The sequence below is a fragment of the Trachinotus anak genome, unplaced genomic scaffold, assembly GCF_046630095.1.
Source record: "Trachinotus anak isolate AG129_WGS33_773 ecotype Australia unplaced genomic scaffold, CSIRO_AGI_Tana_v1 ptg000004l, whole genome shotgun sequence".
Classification (NCBI taxonomy): domain Eukaryota; kingdom Metazoa; phylum Chordata; class Actinopteri; order Carangiformes; family Carangidae; genus Trachinotus; species Trachinotus anak.
This window is the reverse complement of record NW_027273855.1, coordinates 6,505,400-6,527,349: the sequence shown is the minus strand read 5'-3', so window position 1 is coordinate 6,527,349 and position 21,950 is coordinate 6,505,400. Positions and strand designations below refer to the sequence as shown.

General features: G+C 39.6%; 1 protein-coding gene across 3 annotated transcripts in view; it reads right to left on the bottom strand.

Annotated features, from left to right (window-relative positions):
* The window catches only part of LOC139620197 (plexin-A1-like), a 295,422-nt gene that overhangs the window by 21,711 nt on the left and 251,761 nt on the right, over positions 1–21,950 (bottom strand). For 2 of the 3 annotated variants that reach the window (XR_011690764.1, XM_071475509.1), the window contains exons 21-25: positions 18,646–18,880; positions 12,044–12,192; positions 6,403–6,500; positions 5,786–5,944; positions 4,136–4,202 (exon numbers count right to left, since the gene is read on the bottom strand). Coding sequence is in view for 1 of the 3 variants with exons in the window: in XM_071475509.1 (XP_071331610.1) it covers positions 4,136–4,202; positions 5,786–5,944; positions 6,403–6,500; positions 12,044–12,192; positions 18,646–18,880 (708 nt within the window). In the remaining 2 variants the exon portion in view is untranslated. The remainder of the gene's footprint in view (positions 1–4,135; positions 4,203–5,785; positions 5,945–6,402; positions 6,501–12,043; positions 12,193–18,645; positions 18,881–21,950) is intronic. The other variant, XR_011690765.1, reaches the window with a different exon arrangement.

The following is a 21,950-nucleotide window of genomic DNA, read 5'->3' as shown; positions in this document are numbered from 1 at the left end:
GAGGAAAGTATGGACAGAACATCCAAAAAGGCCTTTTTGCACCAAGTGACGCAGTACAACAGTGGAATTTTCGAAATGAGACCTTGAGTCTTCTCCATGTGATGTCTGAAAATGTGAAGGATGTGGTGGTTGTTATGTAAACATCTCTTTCTTTCTGTGTCTGTCTGGAAGGACTGACAGACTGAAAACAGTGTTATATAAATCTTTTCAGGTCTCTCCCATCGTTTACATCTGAGAGCTTATGTGACTAGACACAGATGTTATAAATATGTTTCCCACTCTCCCCTCCATCAAAGACACTTGCCAATCAATAGTGTCATTAGTCATCACTTGGGCTCAAGGAAAACACTCCCGACTGAAGCAGCGGCAGTTTAGAGGGGAGAGAGAGGACACATCACGGCCAATACTCATCCTGACGAGAGTTTAATGATCGACCGCGCAGTGCTCAGGGATATACTTCAGACTGTGTGTGTGTGTGTGTGTGTGTGTGTGTTTGAGATGCATGAGGTCCAGACAAGAACAGGGAAAAGTACTAATTTATCTGTCTCACCTTCAAGCACACTCAACAACTCGTTTTTTCTTTCTAACACATTTTTTTCCTTCTCTCTCTGTAAAAAACCTTTTACTGTTTATTTGATTTTCTACTCTATTTTTTTTTTTTTGTCACACATACACTGTGTTCTGTAGCTGCAAATATGTAGTATGTAGTATATGATGCTAATCTCATGGGTTTTATGAACCGGTTATACCAGATAATTATACGTCAGGTCAGACTGAGGAAGTAGTTACAGGTTTGGCTCAGATAATATCTGCCTTGTTTCATGCTATCTGGTTCTGAAACAAGCAAGAAGTCTTGTTTGTCCCTTCTCTTGGATATGAGCCATGGGAGCATATGAGTGGCAGATATGCTGGACATTCATCGTCATGGCAACAATTACTAATACGCAGTGTTAGTTTGTGGTGTAGAACTACTTGGTTATTCCATGGACTTCGTCACTCTAAATACAGACTTCTTCTGTTGCTCCTGTCATAAACTTCTACGGCCACTACAAGTCGACTAACAATCAAATGTAACTATGGGTCATAATAAGCTGCTGGTCGTAACAAGCTGCTTGAAAAATACATCTCAGTAACTAATGACCTTTAACCACACTGAAGCCTTTGCTATGGAAACAAGACGGTGTATGGAATATGAATGATGTTTTAATGCCAACTGAGTGCAACTGTCAACATTACTTCCTTATTTATCCTGAAGTAGATTTAAAGGTACTGTGTAGAGTTTTTGACCACTGGAGCACTGTCAGCTTTATAAATGTTTTTTTACAAGAAAGAAAATGTATCTCATATAAAAATATATTAACAACAGATCAGATGACTATTTGTTTATGAATGTGGTGATGAACCCACAGAGAATTATCTTCCAACTCTTTAGTTTTTCTTAGCGCTGCAGAGCTTTATAGCTCCTTTCAGCTCAGTGTTTAGCTACTAGCTGGTGACCTAATGTTTGTATTGTTGCATCAGTCCAGATGGATCAGATGGAAATATTGTAGATATTGTGCATCATTTCAAACACACTTCCCCAATTTTCAGCCTGACATATTTGGTATCTTTGGAAACTTTTATTTTAACATCTAGAATAGATAAAATAAACTTAAAGAATGCTGTTCCTACGTCTATTTTTTTCTTTCTGTTCATCCCTCCATCCACTGCTTTATCTCTTCCACTTATCTCACCATCTCAGCAACACTGAGCAACCACGTCCTGCTCATTACAAACTAATTTCTAACTTCAGTTCTCTTCAACCAAAAACCTTGCTGCTACATCCCTGTCTCCTAGAAACTATGTTCATACACAACTGTTTTCCCAATTACACTGTGGTGCCAATGTAATCGCTAGCTGGGTTTGAATGAAGAGCTACATTTATGAACAGCAGCACAGCCACCAGGAAGTGGCTGGGGTGGAAGACGGCTGTACAAAGCACGACTGTGACACCAGAGACCGGAGTGTGCATCCATAGTCCAGTCTCTGATTAGATTTAGACAAGAAAAGCACTTCAGTTAAGATCAGGGAGAGATTGTGGTTTCGATTAATCTAAATAAACATGTTGTGTCTGAAGCCTGAACCAGGATCTTTCCCTCACCTTAAGCAAGTGCTGTCAGAATCTAAACAGAACCAGAACACTTTAATAATACTCTGCTAGTTTATTTAACAACTCAGCTAAAGGCAGTTCATCATGACACAGACTCAAATCTCTACTAAATACATTAATAAGCTACTAAACAATTTGAATTTCCAATGGGCTCAATTAAGTATTTTTTATCTTTTATTTTGATCTTTTAGTGGGTATTGTTCTGTAAGATCAGATATTTTGGTGTAAAACAAATATGTTGTCTGTGAAAATTGTACTGATACGTTCAGTATCTACATATTTGCACATTTTCATATATGTAAATTTAAAAAATATCCTCAGGTTTTTAATAGGGAACATAATTCAGTCACAATTTCATGTTCCGTGTTCTACAAAATCTGCTGCTGTGAATGAGTTGTATATGAATGTCGTCTCTAGGAGAGAGCTTTGCCTGCTACCAATGTCTTTTCCACTGTCGGCTTTAATGCTCTTCCCTCCTCCGTTCTAGCTCCTCTTCTTCCATCCCTTATACCACACTGCCTTCTCCTCTTCCTCCCCTGCCTCCTTCTGCCTCACCTCCTTCATGCCTCTCCTCTTCTCTCCCTCTCATCTTTTTAACTCCTAATTGTCACGTCTCCGTCTATTCTTCTCCCCTCTCCCCATCACCTCCGACGCCCACCTCTGCCCCCTTTCTCAACTCCCTCCCCGCCTTCTCCCCTCTCCCTCTTCCCTTCCTCATTCCAGTGTCGTACGCTTTAAGGACCTTGTTAGCATCTGGGCCAATTAGGTGGGTAGCAGCTAACGAGACACGGCGAGCATGCATCACACTGTTGTGCTCGAGCTTCAGCTTTCCGCCTTCGTCGCTTGGTCACTGCATGCTTGTCTATGAAATTTGCCTTTCCTCCATATACCGCCTTCATTAAGGCTCCCTAATTGTATGCTTATATTTACATTTTGAGGATATAATGATGCCTCCTGCTGTACAGGGAGATGAAAAGGCTCAGATTCCTAGATAGCTGACAAACAGTGGAAATGATAAATCAACAATGTGCTAGTCAGGGACATGTATTTATTATTTTCTAGGTGAAAGTAAAAGGGATTTAAGTAATAGTTTAGCTGTATTTTCATACACTGTGAGCACATTATACATGCATGCACAATGATCATGTTTGGTCTACAGTATAATGACACTGTGTTATTCTCTACACCCTACTATCTTTTTTTTTTTAATTAATATATGACGATAATAATTATCATATTGGTATCATAATGTCATTAGGATTATAATACCATATGAGGACAACTTCATGTCTTACAGTTTGTAATTAGTGTGGAGAGCAGAAGTGAGACTACTGAGAGAGGGAGAGAGACATCAGAAACCACCTTCAGACTGGACTTTCTTTCTTTAAGAAGTGAGCGTCAGGAGGAGGGGACAAGGGATGTCGAGGATGAAGGGAAAGAGGGGGCGTGGGAGGACAGCACAAGCGACATCACATGCCCCCGGTGAGGAAAATGACCTCAAGGCACAGAGGAGACTGACTGCGCAATAATGACAACAGAAATGACACAGATGAAAGAGAGATCAGAGGAAGAGAAGATGTGAGCTAAAAGAATGACATAAAGATCAGGGAAGAGGACGTGCCAGCTACAGGAGTGAAATTATGAGCACGGAGAAAAAAAAGAAAAGAAAAAAAGGACATTAAACAACTGAGAGGAGAAGAAACACATGCTGCTGAGAGGCTTTGATTATCTACTGTATGTGTACTGCACAAGTATGGCAAGAAAATATGCAGCTGGAAAAACAAGCCCTTTTAATAACCACAGTGAGATAAATGCAGTGGAGAAATAATATAAGCCAGAGGCATTTAATAAAACTCTCTAACATACAGGCAGTGTAGATGCACACAATATAAATCCACTTTAGATGAAGACTATTGTTTAGCATTTAAAAGATAAAGCAAACAGATTGAATGAAGATATTATATGATTATGGCCTGTCAGACTTACCTTCAGGAATTTATACAAGAGAAATGTAAACCAGTTGGTCAGCATTTTCTCAGCAACAGACTCCGTTCTGACACAAGAAGGAAAAGAGGGAAAAAAGACACAGCATTAAAAAGGAAAAGCTACAAATTACTGAGTAACATGATTATTAAAACAGGCACAATTTGTGAGGACGGCAGATTTTTCAGATCTTTAATTTCCAAGGATGTTTTTTGGAAAGATCTACATAATTTGGTACCACCTACAAGGACAATATTTAGTTAGAGAGAAGGTTTGGTGAGCGTTTACCTGTGCTAAGGTGAAAAACAGCTGCTGATTTCCAGAAGAATGTAACAGAGAAACTGCTCCATTTAAACCAGTGGACACCAAACATCTTGAAGTGATCCCATAAAGAAAGGTAAGAAAGGTCCCTCAGTCGGGACATTGTTATGCCCTTCAAGAGGTAGAAGTATCTTTTTCTTAAGTCAGAAAGTAACTTTTTGACATAAGAAACATGTTTTACATTGTCTTTAATCATATAAACCTTCAAAATGAATCTTCTGATCCCCTGGTTTGAAACCATTGATCTAAGCCCAAGTACTTAAGAATTCAATATTGGTTTATTATTGGGGATGTCACACAGTATATGTTGAATTGCTGTGGCAAATTTTATGTTTTTGTCACTTTACCTGGTCTGCTGTGCTCTGACTCAAAGACCTTCCAGGTGAAATGAATTGATTTATTACAAATGCATCAACAAACACTCTTTCCTGCAAATGTCTTGGAAGTTTTTTGTAAATTATAACCCACAAAATAAAGCACCGAGACCCTGATACAGGACCCTTTGAGAGAGAGTAAGTGCAGGCCAGACTAGCCCAGATTTAATTTAACCTCTACTCACATCTCAAACAAATTCTTTATCTAGATCTGTGGTGCGATCTGTCTTTTGTCTGAAATATGGTAAGTGATGCTTTGAAAACAATGACTCTGAGTCTGTGAGAATCGCTCATTATGTTTTATTCCCACATCAGTAAATCTATGGCAGATTCTATTAATTCATCCTCTGCTAGTTGGACTGTAAATATTAGATGAAGCAATTAAGAGATGGATAAATTTTACCAACAGATACTTGGATTTGGTTTGTGGTTCACTTGTTCTTCTAATTATTATTTTCTGTTACTACATAAATAAATTGTCTTAACTCCATCTCCTTATTTCTCCCTCTCTGATTCATCCCAATCATCATCCTTCTACCTAGTTATTTATGTGCTCATCTTTGTGCTTATCTGTTTTATTTGATTCTAACTGCATCCTTTGTTTCACTAGATCTTTTTTGCCCTTGTGCTAATCTATTAGTTCTGCACATAAAACATTTTAAGCAGCATCAATTTAAAATCTTTCCCAGCGGCGCCCCGCTGAACCCCACTTGACTAATTTGTTTTAAGTTTGACAGAGTGTTATTGTATTGTTAAACTAACTGATTTAAGTTCTACTTGAGGGGACCTTAGATATTAAATTCAAAAGGTCTGTAAATAAAAGTAGAAACTTGAATTTAGGCTACATATATATTTAGATAAAGTTAAAGATAACAGATAATTTGCTTCCACTAAGTTCCTGTTTGATGTTTTACAGTGTAGTCTGTATTTGTTGCCCGTCTCTCCACGTCTGTCTTACCTCCGCAGCAGCAGTTTGGGGTGGTTTTTGCTCTCCAGGTTTCTGTCTATCAGGTCGGACAGCAGCTGTTTCAGGACCCCAGTGGCGTACTCCATCTCCCCCTGCAGGGCCGTCATGATCAGAGACGCCACATTTCCTCTGTCCCGCATTGAAAACGACCTGGAAATACATTGAAATGCTTCAATAATATGTAAGATAGGTATTTTTTAAATGCGATCCCCAGCTTTGGTTAAGTCGCATCTTAACTTGCTCATCAAAATACATGTGCACCATCCACCATTTAACTATTAATGCACATAGAATCTTAATTCAATGGTGTTGTAACTGTTTTGCCATAAACCATTTGGTCAAGTGTTTCACTTTAATTTTAGGTAAATCTTTTTACTCTTTTTTTTTCTTCTTTTTACTCTTTTTATAAATGTGCCTTTATTGTCCTAACCCAAGGCAAAGCACAGCCTTGATCTATGACCCACTTGCATTTGCATGATCCTATTTCCATAGCTGAATACATTTTTTTTTGCTTTTATGTTATGTTATTTTTCAAAAGTGAATTCAAGTTGTTGGAATATATTCAGTCATTTATAAATAACAACACATAAATAGATAAAGATGAACACCTCTGTGCCTCCAGGGTTCGTATGAACGTCAGCAGGAAGTGCTTCTTTGTCAGAAGCTGGCCAAACAGCGTCAGCGCCTTCTCAACATTTGCCTGGACCTGGAGAAAGACAAAGACAGACAAGTTACAAGAGTAACTAATTAGAGGAAAGAGCAATTTTCTCTATATTAACATTTCTGTTCTTCATTAAGGAACATGATGTTTTATTCATTGTTTCACAAAACAAACCAAAAAATCCTAAATTTTAGAAAGAACTACACACTGTTACCATGATAGCACAGCAGTGTCTTTAAAGCCATCCCTCCACTCAAGAATGGGTTTTGCTTATTGTTATTTCATTTGGATGTTTGACTTTCACCATGCAGAATAATGTATGTGCAGTTTGACGTCACCAGGCTGTTTTTACAATAATCTGCTGAGGGGGAGAAAGTTTCTCTGTTATCACTTTAAATCTCAGTATAAGATGTGTTTGTATGAACATGAATTTGTGACATCACAAGTCATGGTCCGATATGCAACTTGCTTCAGTGTGATGTGGAGACCTGAGGTCTCGGTTTACAGTGAAGGAGTAGGAGACATCTTGAAACAAAAATACTTACATATTCACATGGTGTACTGGTTATTTTTCAATGGGGAGGAGGGAGTAGATGTAGTTTTTAGAATTTTATAGGTAATTAAACTTGTTATGGAAAACCCATATCGCACAACACTTATTTTTCAAAGCCTTTCAAATGCCTTAAAGCAAGTCTGGAGAGGATCTTTCCATATGAACAGATAAATACTACACATGCACTTTAAACATGTGGAATGAAAAGTTGAAAAAAGGAGTCTGAAAGGTCATAGACATCCATGAGAAACGCGTGTGTGCGCAATCAACTGCCAAATACTGAAAATAACACACAGGATTTAAAAAAATAATGTAATAAAACTATGACTCCCTTTGAGTGAAGACGGATTCTGAGCACGTCTCCAAGCAGACTTTTTTTTTTTTTTCAGTGTATGATGAGCTGAGATTGGCTTGTAAACAGCAAGGCAAGACTGATTGGCTACTCTCTCTCCTGCTGCAAGTGATTTTAGCAGACAATTTGACATAATTGTCTTCTTGACATCAGGGGGTGGATGGCTCAAAGCATCCCCTAGTTGAAAAGAGAATTTTAATCATTGGTGCTGACCAATGACCGCACATTTTAGCACTCTGGGCTCCCTGTGTACTCATAGATTGTCTTTGTCTATGACTTTAGCTTTAATCTTGATCCCTCTTTGTTATTAGACTTTTGCAGCACAATAATGTAAGTAAATGCCCTGTTTTGATGGCTCAGGTCTTCTGACCACTTTGCTGAATTGGTTATATTACTTGAAAGCCCTTAACTCAATCTTTCAATAATGCTTCAACAACCTGCTGTCACCGGGGACACTGGCTTTTTTTTCTGTTTGAGGAAATTCCTAAAAATGTCCAATCGGATGAGCCTGAACCAGCCCGGCATGAGAGAGAGTCTCCGGCCAAACAGAAGAAGAAAAAAGAGATTGAGGGGAGTGAAGGGTGGAGAAGAAGCATGGGGGTAAAGCAGGACAGTGTGTATGTGTGTGTGTGTGTGTGTGAGTGTGTGAGTGTGTGTGTGTGTATGTCAGGGTTGGTGACAGAGGTGCACCCTGCTTGTTCCAGTGGCTGGCACCTGTCACTACGCATCAACAACACACTAAACCCCCTGAAGACACCTCGCTGTCGCTCACTCCCTCCGTTTTCCTCACCACTCTAACTCTCTCCCTCGCACTTATTGTTGACTGTTTCACATCACTGGTCTTTCTTCCATTTTAATTTCTCCTCCTCTTCGTCATTGTGTGTCTCTGTCACACATACACACACACACAAACACACATCATTCCCACCTCCCTCTTTCTTTCGCATTCTATTGTCATCCTTTTGTACCACTGTAACATCTATTCTTTCTCTCCTCCAATGTGCCATTATAAAGTGTCTAGGCCTCTCTCTTAAGTGCTAAATGAGATTCTCGGGCCTCCAGGGTGGGTACTGAGTGTGATGTGTGTGTGTATGTTTGAAAAGAGAGAAGTGAATGCAAGAGGGAATGAGAGAGACAGATAAAGATGCACATACATACAGTCTTTACTGAATTTCAGGAAGGGTACATCCAGCTATATGCAAGATGGTGTGTGTGTGTGTGTGTGTGAAAAAGAGAGAAACAGAGAGAGCATAACTGGTGTGTAGTGTGGCTGTCTAGCTTAGGGGAGAGAGCAGTCACACAGAGCAATAAAGCTAGGAGCATTGGTTTACACAGGCCATTGGATTACGCCAGCAACCCCTGTGGGAAATACAGATAGAAGAAAAAGGAAGTCTAGACATAACTATAAAATACGTAAGATCCCTTTACCTGCCTGGCACCACAAATTAAAGGTGTACGAACACTTTGGGGACTTTAGATCAGGCAACATCTCAGCCACAGAGTCAAGTCTCTCGTACAGGTCTCGATCTGACACATGCTACAACTCAAACATATGTACAATATAAACCTCATCAGGACCTCTTAGGCTGATAGGTTCATCAAACCTCATTCGAGACACTGTGCATGGCAAGTAGGCCAGGAAGGTTAAATTCTGTTTTTCAAGTTTCTTTATAAAACTTCAGGCTAAAGATTTAAAATCAGTGGCAAATTTGGAACAGATGTCCTGGTACCTTGTGCATGACAAAGATGGAAAAAATGCAGTCCAGAGAAGGGTTGGATTCTGTTCTGATCTGATCTTTTAATTTTTCTTTCCTTTCTTTCCTGGCAGGAAGCAGGTTTTTATACTTTTATTTGACTTATTTTTAGCCAGGGCTGAGCTAAAAATGACAGTTAACTTATTAGATTAGTTTATGCCATTGTGGCTATGATAAAAAACAAAGATGTTGTAATGCAGTCTGCAAACTGTATGTACTCAGCCAGAGATTGTTTTAAGTGAAAACATACAGTGGTTTCATGAAGTATTCAGACCCCCTTCAGTTTTTGCACACTTTAATGTGTTGTACATTTAATTGCAGATTGTTAGAACTGCCATTTTTGCAATCAATTACCAATAATGACAAATTGAAAATGTGTTTTTAGAAAGTTTAGGAAAAACTGAAATCTCTCATTTACAAAAGTATTGAGACCCTCGTTACTTTGAATAAACCCTCCCTCAAGATCTGTCAGAGTGGATGGGAAGTGTCTGTGAACTACCATGTTCAGGTCTCTCCTCAGGTGTTCTGTGGGGTGTAGGTTTTCAGTTGGGCCACTCAAGAACAGTCAGAGACTTGTCTTGAAGCCTGTCCAGCATTGTTTTGGCTGTTTGCCTCTTTGCTTGCATTCCTCAGTCCCTGTAGCTGAGTAGCCCCCCCCCCCCCCCCCCCCCCCCCCCACCCCCCCCCTTCCATTGCATGATGCTCAGGATGGTATTAGCTTGGTGATGAGCAGTGCCTGGGATTCATCAGACAAGTTGCTAAGTCTAGGAAGAGCATTGGGGTTCCAAACTTTTTCCATTTCACAATTATTGTTTATTGTTTCCACTGTGCTCCTGGGAAGACTCAAAGCTTTAGACATGGTTTTGATACCCTTGATTTATACCTCAACACAATTTTATCGCAGAGGTCTACAGAGAGTTTCATGTCTTTCATGTCGTGTTTTTATCCTGATGTGCAGGGTGAATTGTGGGACCTGAAAATATAAACACAGGCTTGTGCCTTTCTAAACTGTGTCGCAGGTGAACTCCAATCACGTTCTAGACACATTTGCAAAACATGTTTCCACATTTCCATTATGGGTTGAGTGTATATTGAGGGGCAAAAATGGCAATTTTATCCATCTGAAATTAAATCTACGACACAGTAAAGTGAAAGGGTCTGAATACTCTCTGAAACCACTGTACATCACTCTGTAACACCCCTCCACAGGACTGTGTTGTCTGCCTATTAGCTTAAAAATTTTGAATTGGGAATTGGGAGTATGTCATCAGAGAGCCTAAAAAGTAGGCTACACTATTTTAATGCATTTCACATTTTATGCTGCTCGTGTCATTATCAGGTTGTAGCTATAGGTTGTGAACATTAATTAGTCTATCACTAGTGTTTCTGGTGTCTCAGACAGTAAAAGGTGATTGTAGAAGCTCATTAAATAATAATAATAATAATAAACTTTATTTGTATAGAACCTTTCATACAAGAAATGCAGCACAAAAGTGTGTAAATGTTTGAGCATTAGTTATTTATAACTTTCTAATTGTTGAAAGCTTAACCTAATTAAATCTAATAAGGGATTCGAGGATTTCAGTCTGATTAGATCCATATTCCATAAAATGCTGTTGAACTCCAACACTAGACTGAGTTATGTCACAAAGCAAATACGTGTCTGTAAAAGCAGTAAAGCAGTAAACTACTCTATTTATTCATATTTTGCATTATAAGTAATTTCAAGCTATAGCTTTATAGCCTCAGCTGTGAACCGTAATTGGCTTTTTTTTCTATATCCAAGGATAATTTCTTTGTGTTTAAGTAATCACTCGTGTTCCTTCCAGCCAGAAATAGCAGAGGATAAATCCCTAAGAATGAATCAAAAAAGGCAGAAATGGCATCTATGAAACCCCAAAGGGCTTTTCTTTTTTTTTCTAGGAATATAAATCCACTGTCTGGATTAGGCCGATTAAATGAAGCTGTAAAAGGTCAAACAAATTATTCCTTGACTCCAAAAAGTCAGTGCTCCAATCAAAGTCAATGGAGCAGCACCAGATTGTACATCTTAATGATACTGTTGATTACAAACTTGGCTCTCTGGTTTCAAGCTTTGGAGGAGGGTAGTTTCTGTTGACATACTATTAATTCTACTTCCCTCAGCGGTAAAACGTCTTTATAAATCCGGTGCACTGTCTCCATTCAGCTGTGCTGAAAGGTAGTTGCATGTACTGGCTTAATTAATAAATTAACAGTGATGTATAATGCAAGTAACAATCCCAGTAACCCTGAATCTTATTTCTCCCTCTCTGCTCTAATCCTCTCACTATCTTTGCTTTGCTCTCTCATCTTTTGCTTCGTCACTACCCTTTCTCTCATTTTTACATCTCTTTATCTTCTTGTATTTCCTATATAACATTTCTTTTCAGTCAATCTCACTTTAAAACTCTACTTCCCCACATCATGAGAACATGATGAGCGTCTGTCCCATGAGTTCAGACTAATGACTAAGGCTCTTGAAAAGTCATTCGCATTCAATGAGACAAACTGAATACATTAAGATAAAGCAGGTAAAATATGGGCTATGAGATTGCTTTAAGGTGAAGCATGTGTGGAGTTCTTGCCTCACATCTCGGAAGCCTGTCTTTGATGAAACCTGTCATGGAGTAATGGATACAAAGGTATTAAGCAGTAAAGCCAGGAGGACATTACATGCCATTAAATCCAACTTCCAAAGTACTTCTCAGAAATACTTCTCTGCGTGTAATCTGCATGTATGTTCTCATCTTGCTGAGGTCAACTACTGGTGGTAAGAATAAACAACTACTGTAAGGTTCTACCTCTAATGTTAGTTTATCAGTGCCACTGCCTACTCATTGGTTCAACAGCAGTTGATTATTTATAGTTAGGTTGTTTTACTTGTAAGTTTGGTTGGTGGTGTACTGACCCGTACCTCCATCTCCTTGAGTACGGGATGGTCCTCAATCCCAGGGAAAAGGACCCTCATTGCATAAGTGCGATAGTCCAGGAAGGGAATCCCAGCCCCGTCCAGCTCCTGGGTCAGCTCATGGATGTCTGTCTGAAGCTCAGCGAAAGCTACAAAACAGGGAGGAGAAACAGAGACAATGTCAGGGAAAAGGATGGTGAAGGATTGTGCTACTGACCAAAAGCAAACACTCTGATCTTTGAGGGAAGGGAGAGCTGGAGGGTCCAAAATTGACTTATTAGCTTTGCTGCATCATCCACTTTCTATTTAACCTTAACTGTACAACATAGTTTCACCGAAGAAGCATGGTTTGTAGACTGTTGAGACAGAAGTCGATCATATAGATAGATCGTATATCTATAGAGTAGGAGATAAAAATAATAAATTGCACAGTCTAACTCTCCTTAATATTATTCAAATTTTGAATAAGTCAGTTGTCTAAGCACTGCAGTCCTGGTCACTGTTGACCAAAGGAGGGTGTGGGCAGAAATATCCTATCTGTGTTATGCAACTTGTCACCAACAGCTTCTTTTTACCTACCAGTGAGCACTTTGTGCAGGAAGGACCTGGGCCTATATCTATCAAACTGCTAAAAGAAAAATTTTGGACTGAATTGAAAGACACAGATTCTTCACTTCATCCTTCACTTTTACTCAAACTCACAGCCTCAAAAAAGAGGAATATGAAACTTCTTTTGACTTTAAAATGTTGGCTAAGACTAGACCCCAGATGACTGCTGCACAGAAACAGAGCTGAGCATGCCTCTGTTTCCTGTCTGATACTACTAATATACTAATAATACCTATAATAATTATAATTATTATAATAACATTTTTAGCATTTGCAATTTTACACCACTTTTTTGGCATTCAAACTAACAAGAGGATTAAATTTGACATTGGTTTTATTAACAGTCACTGTCTCAGCATCTTCATTGTCTGCACTTGTCAGTGTGGCAACAGACTCCTTATTATCGGACATACCTCATCCACCAACAGGAGAATACCCTGCAGTAGAGTTTTGATTCCATTTCAGCCGATTGCCTATTAATTCATTATTATTATTATTCTAACATTATAACTATATCAGATTGTTGTTAATTACCCTCACACAGTGAAGAGCTTCTTTCCTCTCCAGTTGGTAATTCAGAGCATTCTTAAGTGTAATTCTTGGAAATCTGGCATCCCACTTATGAGAAATGCTAATTGTGTTTGCTGAAAAGCACAACCAGGGGAACAGAGGCCAAGTTTTTAAAAAAAAAAAAAAAAAAATTATATAATACCGGTAACATTTGGTACAACAAATTCCACAATACCCACCGGGCCGTGGAAAGCACACAAACTTGCCAGCATGGTTGAATTATAAAGAGACAAGTTCTCCTAGCTTGATGCTATCAATCTGTAACACTGGTGATCCTCCCAATTTCATTATGTCATGACAAGCAGAGGTTGGAGGGTAATTCAGTAAGTAAGTAGGGTCCTCCCACATTATACTCAGCCGATGCCAATGATTACAAAGATGGACGATCACAAAACAAGATTGTGCTGAAAGTGCACGACAGTATGTCGACAGCACCGTGAACTGGATATTATATTGGTCAGATGAGGAGCCTGCCAGACACAACGAGGGGAAGACAATGCTAACAGACAGCACAGTGCATCATTTCAGGTAAAGTGTCTGGGTCTTAAAAAAGGGGGGCTTGACAGTAAGGCTGGAAAATAAAGATATGATGAGGAAAGATGCCAAGCATAGAGAGCATGAGGGGAATCCAGGGATAGGCAGCCATTAAAGCACAGCAACAGAACCAAAATCAATTACTTTCAGTTAGGGACATATTACTATGTGTGGCTGAAGAAGCGAGTAATTTCTCTGGAATTTTGTGTCTAGTTTTTCCTAAAGCTGGATATGACACCTAAAGAAACGTGAATAAAATCCAGATTTCATTGACAGACAGGGCTGTAAAACTGAATTTCTTTCTTGGTGTCTCAGCCCTGGCAAATTCAGTCTTTGCTTATCCAAAAGAGTCAAACACAATGGATAAAAAGGGAAAACCAGCCTGGGGAGAGAAAAGCAGAACCAGGAAACAGAAAACAAAGTTCCTGGAAAGGAAAGACAATTAATTGCATGAGTGGATAATTATTAAGAGAGCGACGGATGAGTTTTCATGCATAATTTCCCCCAGCTGTTATTGGACTGCTTGGTCCACAAGAGAGATGGAGAGGGGAGGAAGCAAAGAAGATAAAGGAAGGAGAGAAACAAGAAGAAAGAAAGATCAGGAGGTAAAAAAGCAAGGAAGCTCAAACGGAGAGGAATGGAAATCCAGGGGACAGAAGACATAAGTGATTAGGTCTGAGAGGATGGTAAAGGTCAGGCCTGAGAAGAAGTGGAAAGTAAAGTGGAGAAGTGGAGATAAGAGAGGAGAAAAAACGGAAGAAGCAGAGAAGAACAAGCAGAATGGGAGATAAAGGCAAAGTGGAGAGTGACGTAAAGAAGAGGAGAAAGATCAAAAAGGGAAAAGGACACAGTAAGGATACATATCTTTTTTCCATTTTCTCCAGTCCATTATCTACTCCGACTCTTCTGTCATCTTATCTCTCATCGTCTCTTCTATCCATTAATCAATCTTTTATTTATTACTCAAATGGCTCTGCTTAAAAAAATGGCCAATAAGTACAATCAGAAAAAAATACTGCAATACATCAGGATACCTAAAACTGGAACTGCAGTCTCTGTGGCCAGAAATATCTCAGAAATATAATGATATGAGAGCATTTTATTTAGCTAAATTGCAGTTCGTTGCCAAGTTTTTTTTTGTTGCTGGTTAAAAAACGAGTTAAAAACCATTGAAATGTTTATGTGACACATGCTGAAATGTCGCAGCAGCACAAATACAGGAGAGTTGTAAAGCTCATACATGGTGATTGCACAGGGATCTCCAGTTATATTTGTTAACGTTAATGTTAGTCACCATAAGCTTCTGGTCATACTGTATCAGACCAAGTCAGGCTGTAGCTACAAACTTGCTGTGTTGGTTGAACTCAGCAAGAGTGAGTTTTATTTCTTAAGGATTCAGCTCTTCATTTGCAAGAGGAAGACTGAGTTATTTCAAAAGTTACATAGTCTCCCTTTAAGTCCATCACTGTTTGAAATCAGTGCACAAGGTAAATTCAACAACACATTAAATATAAAATTCTTATACCATTGTATTATCATGAAACTACTGTATGTGGCTTTGCGACAGAGAGGTATCACATTTACACTGTAAAATCCCCTGATGTTTTAAAAGAGGCTTATTGGTTATGATTTAATAATCTAACGTGTTCAAACTTTCTGTTTCCTACTGTATGACGGCATTGTTCACCACAGTTTTGAGTCAAGATGGAGGCTCAGGATGTTTCACTTGATAGAAAGTGAAGAGAAAAATGGGGAAAACTGACTAATATTGTGACACATTATGACCCCTGTCTAAAGCCATCAGAGCTGCAAAAGTCAGCCATCAACCAGTGTAGACACAGAAACACACTCTCATGCTTGTGACCAGTAAAATGATGTGTGTTCAGTTGACAGCTGGTAAAGCTGGAGTCTCACTGTATCTCACTCTCACCTGTTGCTGTAACATGAATTTAGTTTTACAACCAGTTGATAAGAGCTTTCACTCTGGCTGCTGTGAAAACTTGAATCTTGTAGGTCTTCATGTGTTTCTGATTTGAGTCCACACACAAAAAATACTTCGATCTACACAAAATCTGGGAAGTGAAGTGGAACAGTGTCACTGCACTGAGTGTGTTTGCATTGGCGTGTAAACAATGCTTTGCCCCTGAAGGGCCCATTTGCGTTTTGTTTGCTCATGTAGCATTTCAAGAACATCTATATTACCTCTCCTGAACTAAAGAGTGACACTTGCCAGTCAGCAGTTGTCATTTCTAATATGTAATGATCCATGGCTGATGATAGTCTATGGTGTGATGTCTGCTCGTCATGGATGACTGAACGAAACGTCCCCTGTTTCTTCCCCCTGAACCAAGCCGACCCTCACGCACATATACTTCCTTTTGCTATTACACGCACATAGTGGAACGCCCACTTCATCTGTTCCCCCACCCACACGCACTGTCTTGTCTCTATGGGCCAGCTGGCAGTGCAGCAGGCGGGGCGGGGTGCTTTGGGGGGGGTGGGAATAAGGCCATGCTTCACCTCCTGGAAAACTGAATGCCTCCATTCCTATTGATTGGAATACTGTGTGGCTACATCTTAAGGAAAGAGCAGGACATTTGTGGTCGTGTTTCTTGAAAAATACAAATAACATCTTAAACTACGATGAGGTAAAAACACATTTCTGAAAATGTCACTTCAGTCAGACACTGTTTAACTTTAAATCAAAAGTTGCAGTGTTTTGTTTGACAGCTGATCCTTGGTGGTTGATAGAGCTGTGACTGTGTGTCATCACAGCAGTGTAATCATATTATAACCTTGTACCATGACTATGTGAGCCAGTGTCATTATACTGAGTGTAAACACCTGGGCTGTCCTTACATCAGCCATCTACTCTGCTGCTAACACAAGCCCCTGTCACTGTTCTCTCTCATTCTACCTCTCATTTCTCTGCAAACAATCCCCCTTGTTATTTTGACCTCATACACCCTCTCTCTCACTGTCTACCTCCCAACACTCAGTATGCTCTCTGTCTTTTTCTGACACTCTTTCAATGTTGTGGTGTGTTTGTACTCAGACATACGGACAGATGACCGACATGTTAGACAGCTCTCTCCACCACCATCATCAAAACACCACGAGGAAAAATCTTTTGGAAAAACGGCGTCTGTCCAGCTTGTACAGCTCCAGCTGTCTGTGGAAAATCTATATCAAGGTGCACTGAGGCTTCTCTAGATGCTTGTAGTAGAATGACGATTTACTATGTAAGCTTCTCACCATCTTGCTGTCATGTCAGTATTTTATGCCTGTGAGTTGTATACTTTCCTAAAGAATTCCTCGAATGGCCACTTGAGGCTGGATCCAAAAGTGAGTCAATCCTCATGTACTCCCAGGTTAAAATGCCCAACTTTACAGCAGAAATAAACATGTTTACAGCATGGTACAAAAAACGGTTTTGATCTCCAGAGCTTCCCCCCTTCATGACAACTGTACAGGGGGTGAATCTTTTTTATTAACTCCCCTGTTTAAATTTTATTAAGACTTAAAATTATGCATAAGAGAGGGCGTGCCACTCTTGGTGATGGGTGGGTGAGCATTTGTTTGCAACAAACCAGCATTCACTGACATCTTGGCACCAGAGACACACCACCTCTTTGATCAGTTTTGGATTAACAGGGAGTTGGGTGGAGTCAGGTACTGCCAAGGTTGCAACGGTGGAGCAGCCCACTCTGAGCTTCAAAACCGCTCTTCAGAAACCTGTGGGTGATGTCACGGAGGCTATGTCCATCTTTATATACATTCTATGGTATGCTTTTGGTTAGCATGACTGAATTTCTGTGATGATGGCAAATTGTAAATTGTATGTACCACTGAGGAGACACACTAAATTTCATTGTACAGCTGTGCACTGATGAATAAAGGCATTTTCTTCTATTCGCTCGATTCTAACTGTAACTAAACTGTCCTCGACTTCCTTCTGTCATGTATAATTTTAAATCAGCTTTGTATTTTCGTAAATAAAACTGTTCTTTTATTCTCTATGACTCAGTTATGACACAGTCATGCACTTACCTCAGTAAAAATACCCTGCAGACACCCTGTTGTCAGTGATGACGGCAACTGCAATCAATAGTGTCTCTTGTTCTGTCTTTTATATATATATATCTTTATCTTTCTGCATTATTGTCTTGTCCATAAATGCCCCAGAAATATCCTCTAACATTGCTCAGTCTGCTCATTCACATCATGAAACTTCACCTACCTTTTTTATTATGCTGCATGTACTCAGTAAGAGTAGCAGACTCACACAGTGTAATCACTGTTATTGCCAGTGGCTTATCTTTCAACTAGTTTACTCAGCCAATGTGTAGGAACTACAGGATGGAGAGTACTGTGTTGTGTGGCAACAGTGTAATTTATTACATTCAGATCTCTTATCTAATTTATTTTAGTGTAAAGGTTATTTAATATCAGCTTAAAGAAACATAGACCCAGTCTAATGTAGATTAAAGAAAACCTAAATGTTAGTTTAGCTTAGCATGAAGACTATAAACAAGGGGGAAACACCTCACCTCACCATGTCAGAAATTTCTCCAAAATATTCTTTTCACACCTCATTTGTCATTTAGTCATTTCAGTCATTTAGCAGACGTTTTTATCCAAAGTGACTTACAGAAGGGGGAACAATCAAGGTTAAGTGCGATAAGAAGTGTTAGCACAGCAATAAGTGCTAGTGACAATTCTTTAAGTGGTCTAAAACTATAGAAGAATAGCAACAAATAACAGACTTGAATTATTTATTCCTATGTGAGCTGTGGTTTGACTGTTCACTCTAACGGTTTCAGTTTTAATTCATACAATAATTAAAAAGCTGTGGATAAAACTGCGTGCACAGTGTTTCCATTGCCTACCTTCTTTACACTCCAGGGCCACTCTGGACTCCAGGTTGTCCATCTGGAGCTGAAGACGTTTAAGGGTGCGGTCAGCGTCCCTCGACTTCCTCTTATAGGCTATCAGCACAGCGATGATGACCAACAGAAGCAGACCACCACCTCCTCCAATGCCAATGATGGCTGGAAGTGTCAGCAGGCTATCAGAGTAGATGTGGAGAGTCCCAGGGGAGTACTCAAACCCCCCAGCACGGATCTGAACACACAAACACAACCTACTTTTAATGATGAAGAGAGAAAAGACAGAACTTTCTGTAACTCCTCCTTTATTCATACAGTTACACAGTTATTCACCAGAGAGCTGCAATGCCAGACTTCTGCTGGCGGCTGCTGAGCAGCTGCGTTATCAGAGCTGAAGGTTCAGTGCATTGCTCAAAAGCAGTTCAACCGCAGTCGTTAAGGGAGAGGAAATTACTACTTATTTATTTTCCCCTATAAGATTTGCTTCAGTCAGTATGGGAATTTGAGATAGCACCTTCCGGAGAGACATAAAAACCAGGCAGCGGTCACTTCTCCAGCAGCAGATGGTTTGAAATAGATGAGGTGGTCTGAAGAGATCAAAAGTTGGTGGTCTGATGAAAGAGAAGTTGGTTGACCCAATTTCTACCACACAGATCATTAAATTTTTATCTGTTCTGTACTCACACTAAACAGGCCGATCTCTGACAGGCTTATACTGGGAAGGCTTACATCACCTTGGCTGTGAACATTACTTGTAGGAAAGGTTTTCGATTCTTGCCTTCAGGGGAGCAGCTTCAGAGGGCTCTGATAATGAAGATCTCACAAGTTAACTTGCTTTTAATGATTCACGCTCCTCTGCACTGTCTGCAGATACTAAGGCTCAATATTAGGGTTTTTAAGATGGATATTTTGTTGTTAATGTTCTCATTTATAACTGTCAAACTGATTTAGGTCAGGAAGTAAACATAGTATGGGTGAGCAAAGTTAAAGCAGTGCAGTGGAGGTAGATACAGACAGCGTTATAGTCATACACACGCACACACCTGGACACACAGAACACTCAACACACACATACACATACTCAGACACACTATAAGTAATCAAACAAAGTAATCACCAGCATTTAAATCTCTCCCCGAGGAGCCTTGCTAATTATGGGAAGTCAAACACATGTAATGTTTTTTTTCTGACTAACTACATTTACATAAGTGTGTCTCAGAGAAAAGAACACACACACACACACACACACACACACACACACACACACACACAGCTAAAGAATCCATCAAATCAAGCTATCCACCAGGGGGGTTGATAACCGATTCAAATGAGGTGTGATTATGCACTTTGAAGTTCTTGTAAGTGCACTTTCATGTTAACATTATCAAAGTCTGAAAAAAAAAATAAAATAGAGAAGCTGTTATGTCAATATCAATGTAGCCAATACCTACAAATTAAATTTGCAGTAGTTGAGACAATTAATCTAGCTTGTATAGCATTAAGCAGCCAGCTAGCTATGTGGGTCAGGTTACAAAGAAGTTGGTTTGCAAAAGAGATTCTGCTAAATTACTGCGTGAAAAAAATGGTGGCCTGTTATGACTCTATTATGAAGAGTAGAGTAGTCTGGATCAATTATGTTGCAGGGAGACTCACTCTCAGACTGATTCTACAGTCTACACAAGCTGATGCGGCTATAAGTTTCCTGTACTTAGCAGTGCGTGATCCTGCATTCACCTTGTAACACAGTGGTGTACCTCTTCACACATTTTAGCCATTACAACTTTTTTACATTAACAATGTTTTTTGTTATGTGACAGGGGTAACATGTATTGATGAACGCACAGAATCATAATCCAACATACCCCCTTATCTTAAAGCGGCATTTCCAGCTCATTGTTTTGGTTTTACACCTGTAACTTTCATGTTTTCTGTTTTCCACCACCATCACACTGGTTACCGTGAAAAAAGCTCTGATAAACCCACTGTTTGTTGCCCAACATCAGTCAGCACCCAGACATGTGACTCGCTGCTAAACAGAGTGAATACTGCATTTCCATTTGTAATATGGTCAAGTGATAATATGTCAATGGTGAGGTGATGGTTTTTTTTGTTTGTATTTTTTAGTTTGCTGTGGTAGCCAATTTTGCATTTTTGAGAATTATCTAGACTTCTGTATGGCTCACACCAGAAACACATCAGCAACAGCAAATTATCATAAGCTGTCAGTGTCTGCATGAGGTGGGAGCGAATTTCATCTCCCACCTTTTCACACAGGACATTTTTGACATGTCACAATGGAAAAGCACAGGTGTATCTGTAATAATGAGAGCTTAGTTTCATTTAGCTGCTTCAGTTTCATATTTGTCTGTCACACTGGCATGGGACACTTGAACAGAACAAGTGTCTCAGTAATGATAGCTCGATTGTACAGAACAGAGACATCAATAATGTTATTAGTACCATCCGTGCTTTTCTGTGACAGGTCAAATGTCTGCAGTGAAAAAGGCCACAGAATAACACAACAACAAATTCAGGAAACATAGATTTGAAGGTGGCACTTATACTGTCATTTTCTATGGCTGTTTCACATGTGTCTACATTAAACAAAACACTGGAGGGCACTTCATTCAATGATTATTAATGAGAGTTCAACTTGTTTGCTTTGGGGAAATGGGATAAACATGCAGGTTTTTTATGACAGAGGAGAGTCTGTCTGGGTCATGGAGGTACAGGAGGCCCTCAATGCAAAATCTATCAGGAAAAAAAGATGATACAGATTTGTGAAATTCTGAGATACAGGATTGCTTTATTAGCCCTCACATTGCAAATTAGTCCTTATTATCTAAGCAGAGGTCACTGGTATATCTGGTACAATTAACCAGAGGGAAACTATCCTCTGATGACTTGAGCGCAGCATAAGTATGAGGAATATTCAGTTGGTGACACATTTTCTGGGCATTTTTCTATTTTTATTCTCCTGACAGACTGAAGGACTGATGGAGGAACTTAAAAAGCTGAAGGCCAAAACAACAAACAAGTTTCTTCGAAAACTCAAGGGAGACACGCAGCTGCCAACACACAGCTGAGCATCTAAAGGGACACACAAAGGCACACTGACATACACATTCAACACGTTTTACTGTTCAGCCACACACACACACACACATGAAAATACACACACATACACGCGTGCACGCCCCCAGTATGTCTGGACACCCATTGGGGTCCCCTGTATGTAGGTCATGCTACATGGGGAATATTATTGTGTCACAGCTGTGTCCCTCTCTGCAGCTCTGCCGACAAAG